The sequence below is a fragment of the Trichoderma breve genome (assembly GCF_028502605.1).
Source record: "Trichoderma breve strain T069 chromosome 7 map unlocalized scaffold00007, whole genome shotgun sequence".
Classification (NCBI taxonomy): domain Eukaryota; kingdom Fungi; phylum Ascomycota; class Sordariomycetes; order Hypocreales; family Hypocreaceae; genus Trichoderma; species Trichoderma breve.
In genome coordinates this window covers 1,723,752-1,741,347 of record NW_026611593.1, presented here as the reverse complement: position 1 = coordinate 1,741,347, position 17,596 = coordinate 1,723,752, and the positions used below count along the sequence as shown (strand labels likewise).

General features: G+C 51.9%; 7 protein-coding genes across 7 annotated transcripts; 3 read left to right on the top strand and 4 right to left on the bottom strand.

Moving 5' to 3' along the window:
- Positions 1–686: 686 nt before the first annotated feature.
- T069G_10738 (uncharacterized protein) lies at positions 687–1,997 on the bottom strand (the record flags this gene model as incomplete). Its single annotated transcript, XM_056177948.1, has 3 exons — positions 687–1,053; positions 1,138–1,831; positions 1,889–1,997. The coding sequence occupies 3 exons, from the start codon at positions 1,995–1,997 to the stop codon at positions 687–689; spliced, it is 1,170 nt and encodes a 389-aa protein (XP_056024238.1).
- A 2,414-nt stretch (positions 1,998–4,411) lies between these two features.
- On the bottom strand, positions 4,412–5,895 carry T069G_10737 (RNA recognition motif domain-containing protein; the record flags this gene model as incomplete). The annotated part of the gene is made up of 3 exons (XM_056177947.1): positions 4,412–4,727; positions 4,801–5,375; positions 5,437–5,895. 3 exons carry the CDS (start codon positions 5,893–5,895, stop codon positions 4,412–4,414), a joined length of 1,350 nt encoding a protein of 449 aa, XP_056024237.1.
- A 499-nt stretch (positions 5,896–6,394) lies between these two features.
- Positions 6,395–6,859, top strand: T069G_10736 (uncharacterized protein; the record flags this gene model as incomplete). The annotated part of the gene is made up of 2 exons (XM_056177946.1): positions 6,395–6,620; positions 6,705–6,859. The coding sequence occupies 2 exons, from the start codon at positions 6,395–6,397 to the stop codon at positions 6,857–6,859; spliced, it is 381 nt and encodes a 126-aa protein (XP_056024236.1).
- Positions 6,860–7,293: 434 nt separating this feature from the next.
- On the top strand, positions 7,294–7,947 carry T069G_10735 (mitochondrial ribosomal protein l37 domain-containing protein; the record flags this gene model as incomplete). Its single annotated transcript, XM_056177945.1, has 2 exons — positions 7,294–7,615; positions 7,691–7,947. 2 exons carry the CDS (start codon positions 7,294–7,296, stop codon positions 7,945–7,947), a joined length of 579 nt encoding a protein of 192 aa, XP_056024235.1.
- A 129-nt stretch (positions 7,948–8,076) lies between these two features.
- On the bottom strand, positions 8,077–9,858 carry T069G_10734 (WH2 motif domain-containing protein; the record flags this gene model as incomplete). The annotated part of the gene is made up of 3 exons (XM_056177944.1): positions 8,077–8,160; positions 8,403–9,668; positions 9,730–9,858. 3 exons carry the CDS (start codon positions 9,856–9,858, stop codon positions 8,077–8,079), a joined length of 1,479 nt encoding a protein of 492 aa, XP_056024234.1.
- An 860-nt stretch (positions 9,859–10,718) lies between these two features.
- Positions 10,719–11,972, top strand: T069G_10733 (uncharacterized protein; the record flags this gene model as incomplete). Its single annotated transcript, XM_056177943.1, has 1 exon — positions 10,719–11,972. One exon carries the CDS (start codon positions 10,719–10,721, stop codon positions 11,970–11,972), a length of 1,254 nt encoding a protein of 417 aa, XP_056024233.1.
- A 3,958-nt stretch (positions 11,973–15,930) lies between these two features.
- On the bottom strand, positions 15,931–17,291 carry T069G_10732 (uncharacterized protein; the record flags this gene model as incomplete). Its single annotated transcript, XM_056177942.1, has 5 exons — positions 15,931–16,325; positions 16,391–16,458; positions 16,513–16,886; positions 16,950–17,054; positions 17,121–17,291. The coding sequence occupies 5 exons, from the start codon at positions 17,289–17,291 to the stop codon at positions 15,931–15,933; spliced, it is 1,113 nt and encodes a 370-aa protein (XP_056024232.1).
- Between the last annotated feature and the right edge of the window lie 305 nt (positions 17,292–17,596).

Below are 17,596 nucleotides of genomic sequence, written 5' to 3'. Positions count from 1 at the left end.
AATACGGCTGCTGCTTGAGAAGAAGAAATGACAAAGGTGGTCTGATGCCACCTCACAACCTCCACAGTATCGAACAATCTCCCAGATCTATCAATAGCCAACGGCAAGGACTGGATGGAGGGATGCACTACTACATGCCTGTTGCAAAATGCACCAGTTCATGACTGGAAGTAAACCGTAAAAATAGTATTGAATGACATGTTATCGAGAAGAGAAGTGAGTATCTGCCGAGCTGCACCGCCGTAACAACGAGCACTCGAAATGTAGACCCCGATCGCAGCCTAAATCTAAGTCATCATCCGTTAGATGCAGATAGATACATGTGTAAACGCATATCTGCGTGCATGATAACAACGAAAAGAAGAGGCTGAGAGAAACAACACACGCAAAATGAAGAAAGGAAATCCACGCAAAGCCAAAGCCAAAGCAAAGCAAACGCTGCCCTAGTGTCTTCCGTCCGCAATCTGTGAACCAGTTCGTATCCAAATCAGGTCCTTTGTCAAACGCCAATACCCTACCAGCCGTCCTTTGCCTAAAGGGGGGAATCAAAGCCAGCTGCTAAATAAAGAACATCATGTATGTGGTATCTGTGTATGCTGCCGTATCGGTTCAAACTTCAAGGTATCTCTGCATCACTCAAGAATCACCGAAAGATGAGTTAAATGTAACAATAGCCGTCGACGCATTTACGCTTGGGCGACAATGCTTCTTCCCACGGCACCCCATTTAAATCGTCTTAGGCCGCTGCCGGACGAGCGAATCACGTCGCGGCTGGAAGAAGCAGTTTCGTTGACACTGCTGACGCTCGCTGCTAAGCCTTCCTGGCGGCCGACTTCACGCCCAATAACATAGCCAGCTCCAAAGCCAACTACGGATACGAGCACGACGACTCCAGCACTGACAACCCAGGTCAGGAGAGTCGGAGAAATGAGAGTCTCCTCCGCAACAACGGCTGTAGTTGCCGTCTTCTTCTTCTTTATCGCTCGAGGGTTTCGGGCCGTTGATACAACCCGTTTCGTCTTCTCCGAGGGTGCACCAGTCCGCGAGGATGATCTAGCCGGAGAGACTTGTCCACGTTTGGCTGGAGCCGTTGCATCTGCTGCCGGGGCCAGTTCAGGTTTCTCAGATCCCTCCGACAGATCCTTTTCGGGAACGAAGCGGAGCTCCATGGGCTGGCTGCTGGGACCGACTCCAGATTGTGCAGCTCGCTGCGCCTCAGTTTCCTCCTTACTCTTAGGCAGGCCTCTAGCTGCAGCTGCGCATGACAGGAGAGTGGTCAGGGAAGCGCGGAGAGCGGCATCGTTATCTTCGCGAACGGAGGGTGACATGAAGCTAGGCCCACGTTGAACTCTCGTATGCGAGCGCTGGGAGAAAGAGGGCCGTGTAAAGTCGCCGTGGGGATGTGGGGACATGGCGGCATTTGACGAGTAACTTCTCTGATGTGATGGAGGATGAGAGAATGCATTTGGTTGTGGTCGAAAGCCGGTTTGGTTTTGCGCTCCCCCTAGAGCCGTACCTTCATCTCCGTCAGACTCCCCGTCGGAATCCTCCATATCCTCCTCTGGTGACGGCTGCATGTTCTCGGTCGAGCTAGAGAGGACGTGATCTTCCTCGCTGTCGCTTTCATCATATTCATCTTGGCTGCTTGTCCCTGTGATAGGGATGGTAGTCTGTATACGTGGTACGGATCTCGCTGATGCCTGCACTCGCCGGCGACGGCTGTAAGAGTTTCCAACTCGCAAGCCAGTTGTCACTATTTCATCGCCGATGCTGGAGAGCGACGAGGACGATGGCTGCGACGCAACTTCGACCCAAGAATCGGTATTTTCTGCTGTAGTTAGCGGATATGGACCATGGTCGTGGAAGGATGTCACTGGCGATGACGAACCATCATAGCGTCGTTGGTGAAGACTGGCACTGGGAATCACGTTTGGCATACTGACGGATCGCTGCCCGCTGGGGCCCGCCTGCTCATCAAATGGCGGTTGATGAGCCATCGCTTCGGTTTTTGTAAAAGTACGGAGTATCAACAATCAAAAATCGCGAGGCTGACGATGTTGTTTGGCCTCGACACGCTGGCGATAGGTCCTATTCCCTGTAGTCCTGCACTCCTTATCGGTGACCGCGACCCACCCGATCGCAACTCGGCCAGCAGATCGCACGCACAAGCTCTCTTCGCCACGACGCTGCTACAAATATCGACGATCGGTGATGGTTTCACAGGTGGAAGAAGAAATCGTGAGTCTCGTCAAAAATGGGCGATGGAAATGAGGAAAGATGGCAAGTGCCGGAGATAGAGAGCGTTCTGTTGAGAGGTTGGGCCGAGATGTCTCGCTAGATGATGGCCTGTCTGGACTAGAGGCTGCTGCATGACGATAAACGACGGGCAGTCAGCAGTACTGGTACTTTGGCCAGAACTGCAGGGGACAGTGCGTGGGAGCATCACGCGCTGGCCAATTGCGTCACTACCCAGGTACCGCAAATGACGAGATCTGGGGGAACATGGATGAGAGCGGCGTTATGTAATCTGGCGAGAAGACGAAGACGGCTGAGAACAGGTTGACCAGGTAGGTAATAAGATGAATTACAATGAGAGGTTGATTCCTAAGCGGAATTACCTTTTTGCTCGGAATACCGTTATTGCTAAAGTATAGAAATGCCAGGGGGGAGAACAGGCAAAATACGGAAGTTGGCACTACTCGAGATGATGAAGCGGAATTACCCAACAAGTTTCCTACTTGCGGCAAAGATAACTCGTACTTGCAGTTTACATGTAAACCCGCCCAATCAACAGGTAATAAACTCCGAATATCCCTTGCAGCAACATTCAAATCACCAATCAAGAGAACAAAACCAGATGATCAATGGCATGGCTCCGGCAATGATGCTTCTGCCATGAGACATACAAGTACACCCCAGAAACAGTGTCGCGCGCACAGTACGTCAAAGCCTCAGCATTTCCCCAACCGGGCGGTGTGCATGACCCTGACAAGTACCACTACCTCCCTCACGCGGAGACATTCCCCCAAAACTTACAAGGCTCTCTCTCTCTCTCTGTCCTGCTCAGCAGCCTTTAGTTGTACTAACTTGAACTGTAAGCCCAGCCAGCCCAGGTCATGAGCACAGGGCGGGGGCTTTGCCTAAACCAGCCAGAGCCCGCATGAGCATCCAAAGACGTAATGGATGTCCTCCCTTGCCAACTTGGGGTTCACTGGCTTGGTCTCCCGACTTGTCGTATCACTTTTGAAACAGAAAATGGCATATCATACAGATACGAATGCGATGGTGCATGTCTGATCTGATATCGCCTGCTAGGACATCTAGGTTCTCGCTCTGTGCATACTGTACTTTGTTCTTCTGCCTCGAGATAGGAACGCTGATCCGCCACGGTACAGTCAGACGAGACAGCTCGTTACTACTGCTTTGCTTGCTTGCCTGTTCTGTCTGCAAACAGCCAGCCACTGTGCGCAGACTGTCCAATCACCTGCATCGGATCGGCTCGCCTCTCCCTGATAGCAAACGACTAGGTGTGGCATGTGTCAAGTCCAGGGAGAGCAATGGCGTTTGTCACACGGTGACGGCGCGCCACCGGATTTGCTCAGCCTTGTCGCATCAAGTGTGATAGGTCATCTGTTATCCTAGACATGAGCCAATCGCAACTGGATGCTGGGCATCATTCAGCATGTCTGCATCTCACAGGCGAAATAAAAAGAGCGCATCTCGTATTGAATTAATCGGAAAGACATTTGTATTTTTATACTCGGGCTCTACAGAGTTACATCATGTCTAGTAAAAGGGTAATAGAAATTTTGAAAAAACTTTTCCGTAGCAAACGCCTATTTTTACAATGCAATGCAAACGTCGTGGGCGGAGACTTACCAGTCTCTTGGAGCAAGAATTATATCGGTGTACATCCGGGGGTTTTACCTTGTAAACGAGTTAAGCAAAGGTTGGACTCGTACTGAATGTATGAATCCTCAAGTGCAGCCCACGTAGCAAGTATTTGCATTTGCAAAAAAGCCCCCAGGTCCCTCAGAAGTATTCGCAGCCATCAAAGTTGGTTCTTTCGTCTATGCCCCATCGTGGCCGTCAACGAAATGAACCAAGATTAAGCCCTCAAATCCCTCAGAAGCCCACTGGTTTGTGTACAAGGCGCCGATGGTGGAACCATCATTGCCGCCGACGTCAAAAAGCCCAACTATGCCATCTTCACCATGCTTCTCGTGAGAAGCAAAGCGATGAGCCCACAGATTACCAAGTGCCAAAGCCCCCAGCGTTCATCTGCGCTCTATTACCAAAGAGCGTTGCCCAAAGCCCACTAAATCTCAAAAAGCCAAACGTAGATTATAACCGAAACCGCAAATACCCACAACCCGACAAATATATTAAACCCCTCTCGGACAAAGCCCTCTTAGTCGAAGGAGATCTTGGTGCCAGCAGGCTTGGTGCGGTTGACAGCGCTGAAGTTGCCGCCACGACCACCGCCGAAACCACCGCGGCCACCACGGCCACCACGACCGCCTCCACGGGGACCACCACGGCCACCACCGAAGCCGCCACGACCGCCAGCACCGCCCTGAGGACGAGGGCTAGAGAAGTCAAGTCGCACGCTGCGGGCGAATCTGCCGTGGCCAATGGTGGCACCGTTCTTGGCCTCGAGGGCAGCCTTGGCTTCCTCAACGGAGCCGAAGGAGACGTAGCCAAAGCCCTTCAGGTTACCACTCTCACTATAGAAAGGACATGTCAGCATCGTTAAGGGAACAAGCGAGATAGACTCTTTCAAGCCACAGGATAACTTACGGGTCAGTGGGCAGTCGAACACTGGTGACAGAGCTGACTTCGTTGAAGAACTGGGTAACGGAATCCTGATCAATGTCGAAGGGCAGGTTGCCGACGAACAGGGTGTCGCTCTCAGCGCTGAGGGTATCACCGTGCTTCTTGGCACGGTCGGCAGCGCGGTTCTGGGGGTCAGAACCTTCAGGGCGGGCGTTGGCGTAGTCGAGGTTGATGGCACGGCCGCCAACATCCTGGCCCTGCATAGCCTCGTAGGCAACCTGAGCAGACTCAGCATCCTTGAAGTCGACATAGCCAAAGCCACGGCTGCGGCCAGTGCCCTTCTCGGTAACGACACGAGCACCAACAAGGCCATCGAAAGACTGGAATGCCTGGTAGAGGGCATCATCATCAACGCTCCAGGCCAAGCTGCCGGCGAAGAGGGTAGGGGCAGCGTTGCTGTCAACCTTGGTCTTCTTGGCAGAGGTATCGATCTCCTCATCGGCCTTGCGCTTCTTGGAAGGCTCAGCCTTCTTCTCCTCCTCGTCGGAAGAAGAGTCGTCGGAGTCCTCCTCAGAGTCATCGCTGTCAGACTTGGAAGCCTAAGAGAGGGAAAAAGTCAGTCAAAGTTCGGGCCAGTTGAGCGAGTTCATAGTAACTAACCTTGGCAGCAGGCTTCTCATCGTCGCTCTCCTCATCGGAGTCGGACTCGGAGTCAGAGTCCTCAGACTCTTCAGCCTTGGCCTTACCGTTCACGGCAGGCTTCTTGGTCTCCTCCTCATCGGACTCAGAGTCAGACTCGGACTCGGACTCGGATTCAGACTCAGACTCCTCCTTAGCAGCAGGCTTCTTGGCCTCCTTCTTGGCAGGCTTCTTGGTGGTCTCCTCCTCAGACTCGGATTCAGACTCAGACTCAGACTCGCTCTCGCTGGCAGAGTCGGAGTCAGAGTCCTCCTCCTCCTCAGAAGACTCGTCAGAGGACTCAGGCTCCTTCTTCTTGGACTTCTTAGAGGGCTCCTCCTTGGCAACCTTCTTGGAAGTGGCAGCCTTGGCAGCGACGGCCTTGACAGGCTCAGCGGCGACAGCCTTCTTGGACTCCTTGACCTTGGTGGACTTGGCCATTGTGAAAGAGGATTAGACTAATTAAAATGAAAAGAATTGGTAAAAGGGATGTAAGGAAGAGATGAAGGCACAAGAATGAAAATTTTCTTGTCTCAAAGGTGGATGTAGGAGAGAAAGAAAGTCCAGTAGCAGCAGCGTCGCAAGCTTTTAAACCTTTGGGTGGTTGGGGCCTTTGCGCGCCGCACCCAACTTTTTTCAGAATTTTTTTCTTCTTGTCCGGCAGAATAGTGGGCTGCTCAAAGGCGGTGGGTTGGAACGGCATAGCTCGTCATTGGCCTTTCCCCACACGCGCACCTGCAGCCTCGTGTGGCTAGAAAGTTGTTGCCTGAGGCCAGGAGCGAAAGGCTAATCGCATAGCGGATCTGAGTGAGGCAGGCATTCCAAAGGTGCTCAAGCATCAGGAGATATTCAAGCTTCCGTTGCCTCAACCTGCGACCCATTCGGCCTCGCCCCAGCCGCAATCCCTTTCGAACCTTCAAAGCCCAGCCGCCTCTGCAACATGCCGACACCCGAATCCGAGCTCTTCAAGAGCCAGAAGCCCACGGTGGCCCCCACATTCAACGGCGTCGACTTTGACGATACCAAGGCGTTCAAGGCTGCCGAGGATGCCATCATTCGGGAACAATGGGTTGGCGCCATGATGACTCGCATCGTCGGCGAGGAATTGGGCAAGTGCTACGTCCGGGAGGGAGTCAACCACTTGGAGAACTGCGGCCATTTAAGAGGTGAGTTTGAGGAAGCGCACAGGCGGATTCCAATATCCGTATCCCTGGGAGAAAGCACAAAAGTCTCATTGCTTTGAATTACAGAAAAGTACCTGCAATTGCTGGGCGCGAACAAGGTCAAGGGAACCAAGTTTATCCAGCAGAACTACTTGGAGAAGAAGGACCAGGACTTTGATTTGGAGCGCAAGGTGCACACAAGCGACAAGATTGCCAAGCTGAACCAGGGACGATTCTCATGAATTTGATCAATCCAAGTGTTTAAACATGTGTCATAGTATTTTTGAATTATTGGGCGGCCGAATCAACCGGCGGAGGGCTTGTCTGGGATGGAGTAGAGCCATGGTTTAGAACCACAGCCATGATATTGAGCGCAGAGGCTGAATGCTCTGCCAGTGTATATATCAGGAAGCAACGGAATTAAATTTGAATAAAAAAAAGAAACTATAGAAACATACCAATGCTTAATTAACTCCAAATAACCATCAGCTCATCAAAGTTGCTCAGTTTAAAAGGATGAGGCTGAGAGCAGTCCAGAGCTTCTGCGGTCAATCAATCCCATTGGCCACCCCCACCAAAACCGACCGCATACCCAAAATTTCTCCAAGCACCAATAGAGCCTCGCCTCACCCAGCGACAGACAACCTCACTCATATAAAAACCACCCGCCCTCACAATGTTCTGCACCCGGTGCCTGCGCGCCACCGTCGTGCGCCGCCAATTGCCCTTTTCGCGACAATTTTCATCGTCGCTGCGCTTCTACTCAGCCGAACCGCAGCTCTCAACGCCCGTCGTCGACGCCGGCGAAGCGGCCAAGCCGACGCCCACTTCAAGATCCATCTGCCCAGAGGGAACTGTGCTCAATGGGCTCAACTACACAAAGGGCGGGCAAGACCCCGTCGCACTGAAGGACGAGGACTACCCGGAGTGGCTGTGGTCATGCCTGGACGTCATGAAGAAGGCCGACGCCGAAGACGACAACCTCGGCGACGAGTTCTGTACGTCGTTACCACCTCCCCCAAACACAAAAGACGAAGAAGGAACCTGTGGCTAATATGAATGTGATTTTGTAGCAAAATCCAAGAAACAACGAAAACTCGCCGCCAAGCGCCAAAAGGCCCTCGAGGCCAAGCTCCTCGCCGAGGGCAACCTCGAGGCCCTCGCGCCAAAGGTGCCGCTGCAGCAGCAGTCCATCAACTTGCCCGGCGACAAGAACGGCAGCGTCCTCGACAACATTGCCGCGGCGGACAAGCGGGAGGAGCTGCGCAAGGCGATGCGCAAGGAGAGGAGGGCCACGATCAAGGAGTCCAACTACTTGAAGTCGATGTAAAAGAAGAAGAAGAAAAAAGGAGAGAAAATTGTATTAACAGGAAGAGCGAGGGTTGGTTATATAGACACTTTGTACAATACACATCAAACGAAGAATTTCAAAGACGAGAGCTTGAACGCTGGGAAAGTGTTAGGCGTAGTCTCGTTCATGAAAGGCTCGGCCTGGTCTGCCCAGGCTCTCCGTCGCAGGAATATAGTAGTTTCCTTCCATGGGCTATGATCAAGAATGGATATTTCACAAATAAATGGGACAAGTTTTTTATCGAAATATATATATATAAAGCTGTGTGTATATATAGATCAGGGGTACTTTCGCACTGGCATTCCATATCATTCTTCACTAGTCACAAGATAAATCTCCGGAAAATCAAACTGATATCATCATCTATTGGCCTAATTCAACACGCTCAAATCAAGCGGAACACTGCTCCCTCTGCCTGCCCTATATCTCCTTACACCACCAACAAAATCCCGAGGCTTCGGGAACACGCTCTCATCCTTGAAGTGCCATCTCGTATCGTTGATCATGATCCGCGTACCGCCTTGGCTCGGTGATGGCGAGTGATTGGACGTCTTGGACGGCAGGCTCACTGACGAGCCGCCACCATTCGCAGTCAAGGTAAATGTGCTGGGATCGAGCATGGTATGGCGGAGAGATGATCCTCTGGCTCGAGGTGCAGAGGGGCCATTGGAAGAGGGCGGAGCCGGAGCCGAAACTGGTGGAGCTGGCGGTGCCGGAGGAGGAGAAGGAGCTGCTCCAGGAGGAGCTGGAGGTGGTGGCGGTGGTTGAGCTCGAGGAGTTGACGATGGTGAGGGTAGCGGAGGTGCGAATGAGGGTGGAGGAGGCGGTGGTGCTCCGGGCAGTACAGGTGCCGAAGTTGCTGGAGGAGGAGGCGGAGGAGGAGGGAGCGCAAATGGAGCCGGTGCTGCGGATGCTGGCGGCGGAGGAGGAGGAGGAGGTGCAGCTGCGGGAACTGGGGCAGCCGAAGCTGGAGCCGGCGGAGGGGGAGCCGGAGGCGGCGTGGCCCTGGATGAAGGCTTGCGAGATGTTGGGAGCGGCGGCGGCTTCTTTCCAATCGGCGGCGGTGGTCCCTTGGTCTTCTTCAAGGCTGGGACGCCAGGAGGAGGTATGGGAGGTCCTCGTCCAGGAATTCCAGGAATAGCTGGCGCAGCAGCGGCTGGCGGTGCTGGGGGTTTCGGGGCGGCAAAGGTCGGGACATGGGGCGCCGAATGTGATGGCGCTTTCTCCGAGTCCGAGGCATACGAGGCATCCGCGCCGGCTCCCGTATCAATGTTTCCTCCTCGCTTCTTCAACTTCGGTATACCGCCGGCAAACAGACCGGCCAGCTGCGGTGCCGAGTCTGCTGGGCCAGAGTTTTGCTCGCTGTTGCTTCGCGCTCGATTTCCTGGGACAGGCGGCGCCAGGCCAGGGATGGGAGGGGCGCCGCCTGCACCAACAACCGGGGCCGAGCGATCGTTGGTTGCGGTCTTTTTGAGAGCTTTTCCTTTGCTGATGTCGGCAAGCAGAGAATTCTGAGGGATAGAAGGCGCTGAACCAAGGCCAGGGATGGGAGGCGCCGAACCAAGGCCGGGGATGGGAGGGGCGCCGCCTATCGCAGGACCCGATGAGGAGGATGTCTTGCCAACAACTGGGGCTGAACGGTCGTTGGTAACGGTCTTCTTAAGAGATCTGCCTTTGTTGATGTCGGCAAGCAGAGCATTCTGAGAATTAGAGTCAGCTACAGCGATTTCACTCCACATGTCCGTCGTGGGAATAACGCACTCGGCCTCCTGAACTTGGCGGTGGACGACTTGGTAAACCGCCTGGGGCTCCTCCTGGAGGGGGAGGAGGCGGAGGAGGGCCTCCAGCCCCAGGCAACGGAGGCGGCGGCGGAGGAGGAGGAGGCGGCATGGCAGCGTGTGAGGAGCAAGAGTTGTGATATCGACAGTTTCGTTCAGTTGGAGTCTCGGGTTGTCGCTGCGCTGAGAGGCTGGGAGAGGCGGCTCAGGGTCTCGTGCAGGGCGCAAGACTCGGGTGGATGATCGTGCAGCTGGATCAAGGCCCCGGAATGCGGGTATCCAAGAGGAATCGCAGGCGAATTGCACAGGTCGGATGATGGTGTTGTGGCAGAGGCAAAAGCAGAGGCAAAGGCGAAGGCTCGTCTCTGGCAGCCTGGACGTTTCGTCATCAGGCTTACGAAGGTGCAGCAGACGGAGGTCGAGGAGAACCAATCAGGGCCCCACTTTTGGCAAAGCCTCACGACTGGGATGAACTTGGATGGATTTAGCACCAGAATGTTCTATTTGAGAGTGAAGAGGTTGAAGAAGAAGAAAATACAGGCTTGAGATGAGATGGGATAGTAGGTGGAAGATATCACCATCAGAATCTTTCTTCGTTTTTCGTTTCTCTTTGTTTGTTTTGTTTCATGTGATTGCAGTCGCACAAACTCGTCATTCAGTGCTTCATCTCGGCTCCTTGTTCACTCATTGTACTGTCCCTCACTGTAATACTGCGCCAGCCAAAGTGTGGAGCCAATCACAGCCTTGCATGCGATGATTTTGTGCCAAAACTCCAACCTCCAAAACCTCGCCTCGACTTTTCCGTCTTGCCGCCCATTGCCCTCGCTTTCTTGGTAGCGACTCTGGTCTGGCCAAGCCGTAAAGCCGAGTTTGCAGTACAACGACACAGAAGTCACTTGCGCCGGCCTGCATTGGCAATTGACCAACTTCATCTTTTTTGTCTACCAATTATATCGCATTCCCTCGCCCAATATGCGGCGAGCGAACCCTCGGCAGGTTGGCTTTATATGCCATTCTTGTGCGTCATTGCCGGCGCAGGCATCAAGACAGCCCTTCCCTAGCCGAATACTATCCTCAGCCCCTCGCCAGATTGCTCAAAGCTCAGTCTGGAGATCAACACCGGCTAGATGGGCCACCTCTGTCTCGGCCTCAAGAGCAGATGCTGAAGCGGATGCAGAAGCAAATGAAAAAGCCGTGCCAGCTTCAACGCCGCGGCCACTGACAGATGCATCCCAATTGGCCAACGTAGCGGAGGATAGCTGTAACAAGTTCCTCTCAGTCGACGGCATCCCCGCGAAGCAGCTGACTGCTGCTGCACTGCAGTCGTGTCTACGGGCCGCGTCTGCGCTCCATCCCCAATTGAAGCGGGCAGAGGCGCAATTCAAGGCTTCGGCCTCGAAGTTGGTATCTCTGGGAGCCGAGCGGACGGGTGCAAGGGTTCCAATAGATGCCAAGTTGGTGGACGCAACCAGTCGGATCTCTCACGCGGCATATACCATCATCTCAAACCCCAATGTTGAGATGACGCCGGAATTCCTAGAGCTCTACGTCGCCATCCAATCACAGCTCGGCCAGCCAGAGTCACTGCCTGCCGTCTTTGAACTCTACGCAACGAAGCCCAAGCCCGTCGTCAAAAACGGTCAGATTGCGTATCTAAAGCAAAACCCCAATGCGGCTTCTCGAGCTATAGAGCCCGCCGTTGCCGATATGGCTTTGCAGGCTGCAATTGATGCCAAGAATCTGGATTCGGCCCTCGGAATCATCGAGGCTTCATATTCTCTCCCAGCTTTCAAGCGTCAGAAGCTGATCAAGCACGGCACCGCCCCCGCCATCGGTCTCGCCACCCTCCCATTTGGCATCTTCGGTCTATCAACAGCCTACGCTTCGTATTGGCAAAACACCATGGACATAAGCACTGCTACGGGAATTGGTGTTGCGGGCATCTCGGGATACTTTCTTGTGATTGGATCTTTGGGCATGATTGCCAAGCTGAGCCACAAGGACCAGATGAAGCGAGTGACCTGGACTCCCGGAACTCCGCTACGGTATAGATGGCTGAGGGAGGAGGAGAGAGCGGCTCTGGACAAGGTAGCATGCGCATGGGGCTTCAAGGAGCCCTGGAGACACGGAGAGGAAATGGGCCCAGAGTGGGAAGGGCTCAAGGAATATATGGGATACCGGCAAATGCTGCTTGACCGAGTCGAGTTCATGGAGGGTATGAGTTGAGCGAACTATGAGGGGTTATGGTTGGGTTCCGCTTATTGATATTTGAAGACTCGGGAAATGAATAGTTATTTATCTCATCAGTCGCCTGGATATACACAGCGCGATGCTAAAATTGCCTGTAGGCCCCTAAATAGCCCTAAATATAACTACATGTAGATAACGATGTGCGAGCTGTGCCCGGTGGGAGGGACTCTTTCCCGGCGATGAAGAAAAATCCTGCGTCGAGCAAGACAAGATGCCGGCCTGAAGTTGGCCTGGCTGCCACCGAGCAGCAACAGCAACAACAGGCCCCCCCCCCATGTGGTCTTCATTCTGGCTCTGCCTGTGGGTGAGTGTGACCCCTTCTCTTCCTCCTCAGCAGCAGCAGCAGCTTGGGGACGCCGAGAGGAGTGGGGTTCCGGCCCCAGTTCAAGGGAAAAAAAGATGATGGTGATGAGGTCAAGTTGGAAGTACGAGATCCCCAAGAGGAAGAAGACGAGGACCAAGCTATCTTCGAGCAGCAGCTCGATAGTACTGTTTAGGGCTATCTAGGGGCCTATTCAGCCAGCACCCGAATTTTATCATATACATAGTAGCAGTTACGAAAGAAATATAGACCTAGTATCAGCTATTAGAGAAATGTAGAGATAGTAGCAGCTATTAAAGAAATGTAGATATAGTAACAACTATTAAAGATATGTAGATATAGTAGCAGCTATTAGAGAAATATAAATACAGTAGCGGTCATTAGTTAGGGAAATGTAGATATAGCAACTACCCCCGTTGTAGGCGTATAACTTAACTTGAGGGTGTTTGAAATCTTCTCGGTCTCGATTTTTTTATCCTCCGCTTGCTTGGATTCATCTTTGGCATATGCGTATCACACGGGATATGTCTTTGCAAATAGTAGAACAAATAGCAACCTCCCAACAGGTCTATCTGGAGAATACTACCAGACGGAGGCGCAGCCATATCACACGGTGGCAATGGACTTTATCGTCGGATTGCCAGATGAATCCCCAGGGCCGTTTTGGAGACTGCCAGACTGTACACACCCACTGGACGCATTGCTCACGACAACTTGCAAATGGTCGCGAAAGTCACTGCCCATGCCTGGTTCAACGCATTATACGGCCCATCAATAGGCCACGGTAGTCATAGCGGTCGACATTTGCGTGACCGTCTTCAAGGCCTTTGCTTCAGCCTGACGAATGGCGTTCTGCTCTTGTTCTCGGTAACTGTATCATACCGCCTGGATCGTCTGTCTGATCTTGTTCATCGCCGGTCCATCAATCCTCTCGCGCGTATTTACCAGCACTTGCCAGTCATAAGGTACCCTATCTCTACCAAGTACCGCAGCGGCGAACTGTCATCTCTGCCAGAATTCCTTGAACCCCCTTTTTAGCGATAGGGCTCACGCCGCCTTTCCAGATTCATCAGCCTGCATGTCGAATTGGTCACGCAGGTTCGAGAACGTCAACGGCTGCATACCCAATCTGGATGCTTACCCACTGTCATGGGCCCGTGATGCCATGGGACCCAGAGCAGAGGTCGGCAAGACAAGCTTTGGCCAAGCAGTTGCCTGTTACCCAGTAGTGCATTGATGACGCTCCGTCTCGTTCATATAACGGCGTCGGGGGGGCATCTGCTTGGGATGAAGAGTCGTACATGGGCGTTACACACGTGACAGTGAGATACGAAATACCAAGCCATCTAAACACGGAGAATACGGGGTATATGCAAATACCAATTGCCAATTCATCCAGCGAGCCCAGACATGCGCCCTCGGAGCGGTAATGGTTACCCGGCTGCAAGAACCCCTTGCCGACATACTAACACGCCCAAGAGAAAAAAAAAAAAGACCCTTTTTTCCCTACGAGCTTTTATCTGTCTCCATCAGACCACTCTTCTTTTCCGGAGGAGACGGCGTATGGCGCTAGATAAGATGCTCATAAAAGAAACAAGAAAAGAAGACAGAAGGAAAGACAATCGTACTCGTGTAGATAAGAAACCCCGACTGTTTCAACTCTTCCTTCGTCTCGTCTCCCGCATTTGCGTAACACCATTATACGGTGCTTACATAGCAACTAACGACGCAAATATTTACTTAACCTCGTCTAAGAATAGGTTGACAAGCCCTTCTCCGCATGCCTCTAGCAGTCAATTCCGTCCAAGCTCGAACTACTTCACAATTGGTAGCGTCTTGGGGGCCGTTCATGGGTAATTGCCGAAGCAGCGCTCGCTCAACAAAGGGAACTTCTCTCCTCTGAGAGGCTCGCTTTTGAGATCTTAGCATCTCGGTTACAGTGCTACGGTACGTTGGATCCAGCTTGAAGGCTACTTGACACTAATTATCTTATACGGGAGACCAAGCAGTATCTCAGTCATAGTACTACCACTTGTCCTCAATTTTCTTAGTTTATTCTCTTTTTTGCGAGTACAAGCAAGGTAAGCTTTGTTGTCTCCCCCTTTTTCTCTTCCTTTATTGTGCCACTTGTAAGAGATTTGAGTATGCAAGCAAGCAAACAAACAGCCTGCATATGCGGTGGCTTCTGACATACCCAGCTAGCGTTTATGATACATTCCCTCGCCTTGCAAAGCCCACCCTCCTCTCATTAACTAGGAGTATGTCACTACGGATACAGTACTATCAATCTCTCCCAAGCATCACGTCCCTATCCATACAAGTCTCTCTTCCAGTTCATCTCCACCCCCCGTAGTATCCATCCGAAAGGTTTCCCCCCAGTCAACCACGCTGCTCGCTTCGCTTAACCGCCACCAGCATCAAGTAAAAAAAGAAAAGAAAAGAAAAAAACAGTCCCACATGTCCCTTTCTCTTCCTCGGTTTAAGGTGGAACGAGCCCGCCCCCGATCCCCAGCTGCACACCATCGTGTCAAAGCTAGGCCGCCGATATAGTATTGCACCGAACCTCCCGTTCCCCTTAGAGCCCACCCACCGAATCATGGCACAGCATGAGGCGAAAACAGAAAGCAAAAAGGGGACCTTGGAAACAACTCCAAGGGGTGCAGGCCTGACATGGGTCGGCGCACGCCGGATCAGCGTTTCTTTTCACTGTCTTCGTTCTCTTTCTTCTATCTTACAGTATTATCTTTTGAAACCGGGGATTTAGCAGTACACCCATGAGTGCCGCCTCTTTTGTCACGGATACATATCCGGGTCTTTTCTGGTTTGAGCCTAAGACCCTACTAAGAGTCTCTACTACTAATCACACTACCGTAACTACCAGGAACAAGCATCCGAGAGTCGTGTGAGGGAAAAAAAACTGCACCATGTGGCTAAATCGGAGAGCGAGCTGGGGTCCTCTCCCAGAGCAGGGGAGGCCTGCAGGCCCCGAAATACCAAAGGTACATTGCATGGGCCGGGGCCGCACCCCTGGTATCAAGGTTGCATGGCGGAACAGGTACAGACATGTACCATGTCTGGGCATGCATGACGCTGGATCTGGATAGAAGAACAATTTCTGTGCTGTCAGAGGGGGAAACGTGTTGGTATAAGTTGCTCAGTATCATGCAAAATATGACTAGACTCGGATTGGTAACGGATAAAACGCTCAATCATGTAACTGGTATCTCTTGTAACTGTTATAGACAAAGGGGAAAGAAAACAATATATACAGTGTGCAAAATAAAAGTGAAAAAGCCTTGTCCCAAGTTGCGTGTCATCGTAAATCGCCTCAAAAGTCCTATACGAGGCAAATAGGTACTATTGTTATGTACAAAGCAAAAGAAAATTTTGAGAAGAAGAAATCAAAGAGGCCAACAAAGAAAATATTGCAATACAAAAGGCAAGTCTGAGAAAAGGAGAGAGCCAGTCTCCAACGTTGCAATGCAGAAGCTGTCCCTCAAAGGGGAACCAAGTGTAAAGCCCGGCATCCAAATATTCCCCCATTTTTATAACACTTGAGTAGGTACTCCGTAGTCGCCAAGATATCGTAACAGATTTCTAATTTTATATGCCTCAGTTTTCGTATGAGACTTCATACTTCGTAGTCTTTCTAATAGCGCCGTCGTCTCCATCCGTTGATCCATGTCTTTGTACTGTTGTGAGGATGAATTCTTCGCTCGTGTCGTCGCTCTGATGGGCAGCCGTGCTGCGGCTGACGCCATCACCGCCCGGTCCGGAATAAGGTTTCCAGCTTTGGCGACGCGAAGGGGACTGAGAACGAGCATATCCGTATTTGTTAGGATTCCCTGATCCCAGGCCGCCTGAGGCTCCAGTAGATCCCTTGCTGGTGTTGCCTCCGAAGACCGAGGGGAAGAGGAAGGCCAGGACAATACGGCACATGGGCAAGCAGGCACAGATGATGGCGACGTTTTCTTCGATAATGGTCCATAGTGTAGAGGTAATGTCGACTAGACGAATTTGTTAGCAAGAGTGTTTTGTCAAGAGCAAAAAAGGGGCAGGGTAGGGGGCTCACAAGTCGTATCAGGGCTGGTTGTCGAGAAGTTGAGAGTCGTGGCACGCAGAATGGATGTAACAGTAACACTGTAATTGTTAGTAATTCATTCTGATTAATAATTTAGAGAGAAAAACACTCACAAACTACCAAGAGCAAAGACAAACATCAAAGCTCTCTTCTGGTTGACTGGCAGCTTGCTCGCCCAGATGGGCTGCATCGGCAACAACAGGATCAAAACATCGGTAGCAATGGAGTAACCGGCGTTACTATACCAGTTTTCTGTCAAACTAATGCACGTTGGTTTGCTGGATTTGTCCCAAGCTCCTGAAATAGGATGGCATTGGAAGATCGAAGTCAACGTGCTCGCAATGCAGTAGGCCGTGACGATACCCAGGAGGATGTAGCACGCGATGCGGAACCACCTTTGGACGAATATTCGCAGATATAAGAGAACAATCGACATTTTCGTCAAGTTAATGGTCAGCTTGTAGAAGATTTGTGCGACGTAAAACCACTGTTCCAACGGGTAGATGTGTGAGCATAAATCATGAGACGAAGCCATATAGTGGAGCCGTACCTTAAGGGCTTCCAGTTTATCGTGAGGTGACAAGGACGCAATGTGTTTGCCGAATCCGTAATTACACGAAATCATCATAAATATCTGCACCAAAAGAGTGCATACCTAATAAAAAGAAGTGCGTTAGTTTTCCATTCCAAGAGAACCCAACACGAGAGTGGAGATCCGTACAAAGGACACAGCAATGGTGCCATCGTCCCAACCCAGCCCCGATCTCCTCGAAATACGATTCCAGAATCTGATAAAGACGAAGATGGGCGTGACGACAAAGAATACGATGCTCGGAATCCGGACCAGGTTGGCATGACTCTGGGCGGCCTCATCTGGAGTGAGGAACGCCATTGCTCAGTCGTATACGGAAGGGCCCGGCAGTTGGAGAGCAACAACAACACAAGAGCCGACGAGATGAGAGAGAGAAAAAAAAGATATACAAAGGGGAGGGTTCGGAGGGGAATAGCCGTCACTATATCTTTTCCCCACGATTACCCGCGAGTGAAGGAATGCAATAGGACTCAAGCACCGGCGAACGGGGCCGCGAAGGTAACTCGCACGGCAGGACAGTTTAGCCTTATAAAGAAGCTACCGCTAACAGAGTTTGGCTCTTACGTCTAACTGCTGCATGTCCGAGAAAGAGATTGCACCGGAAT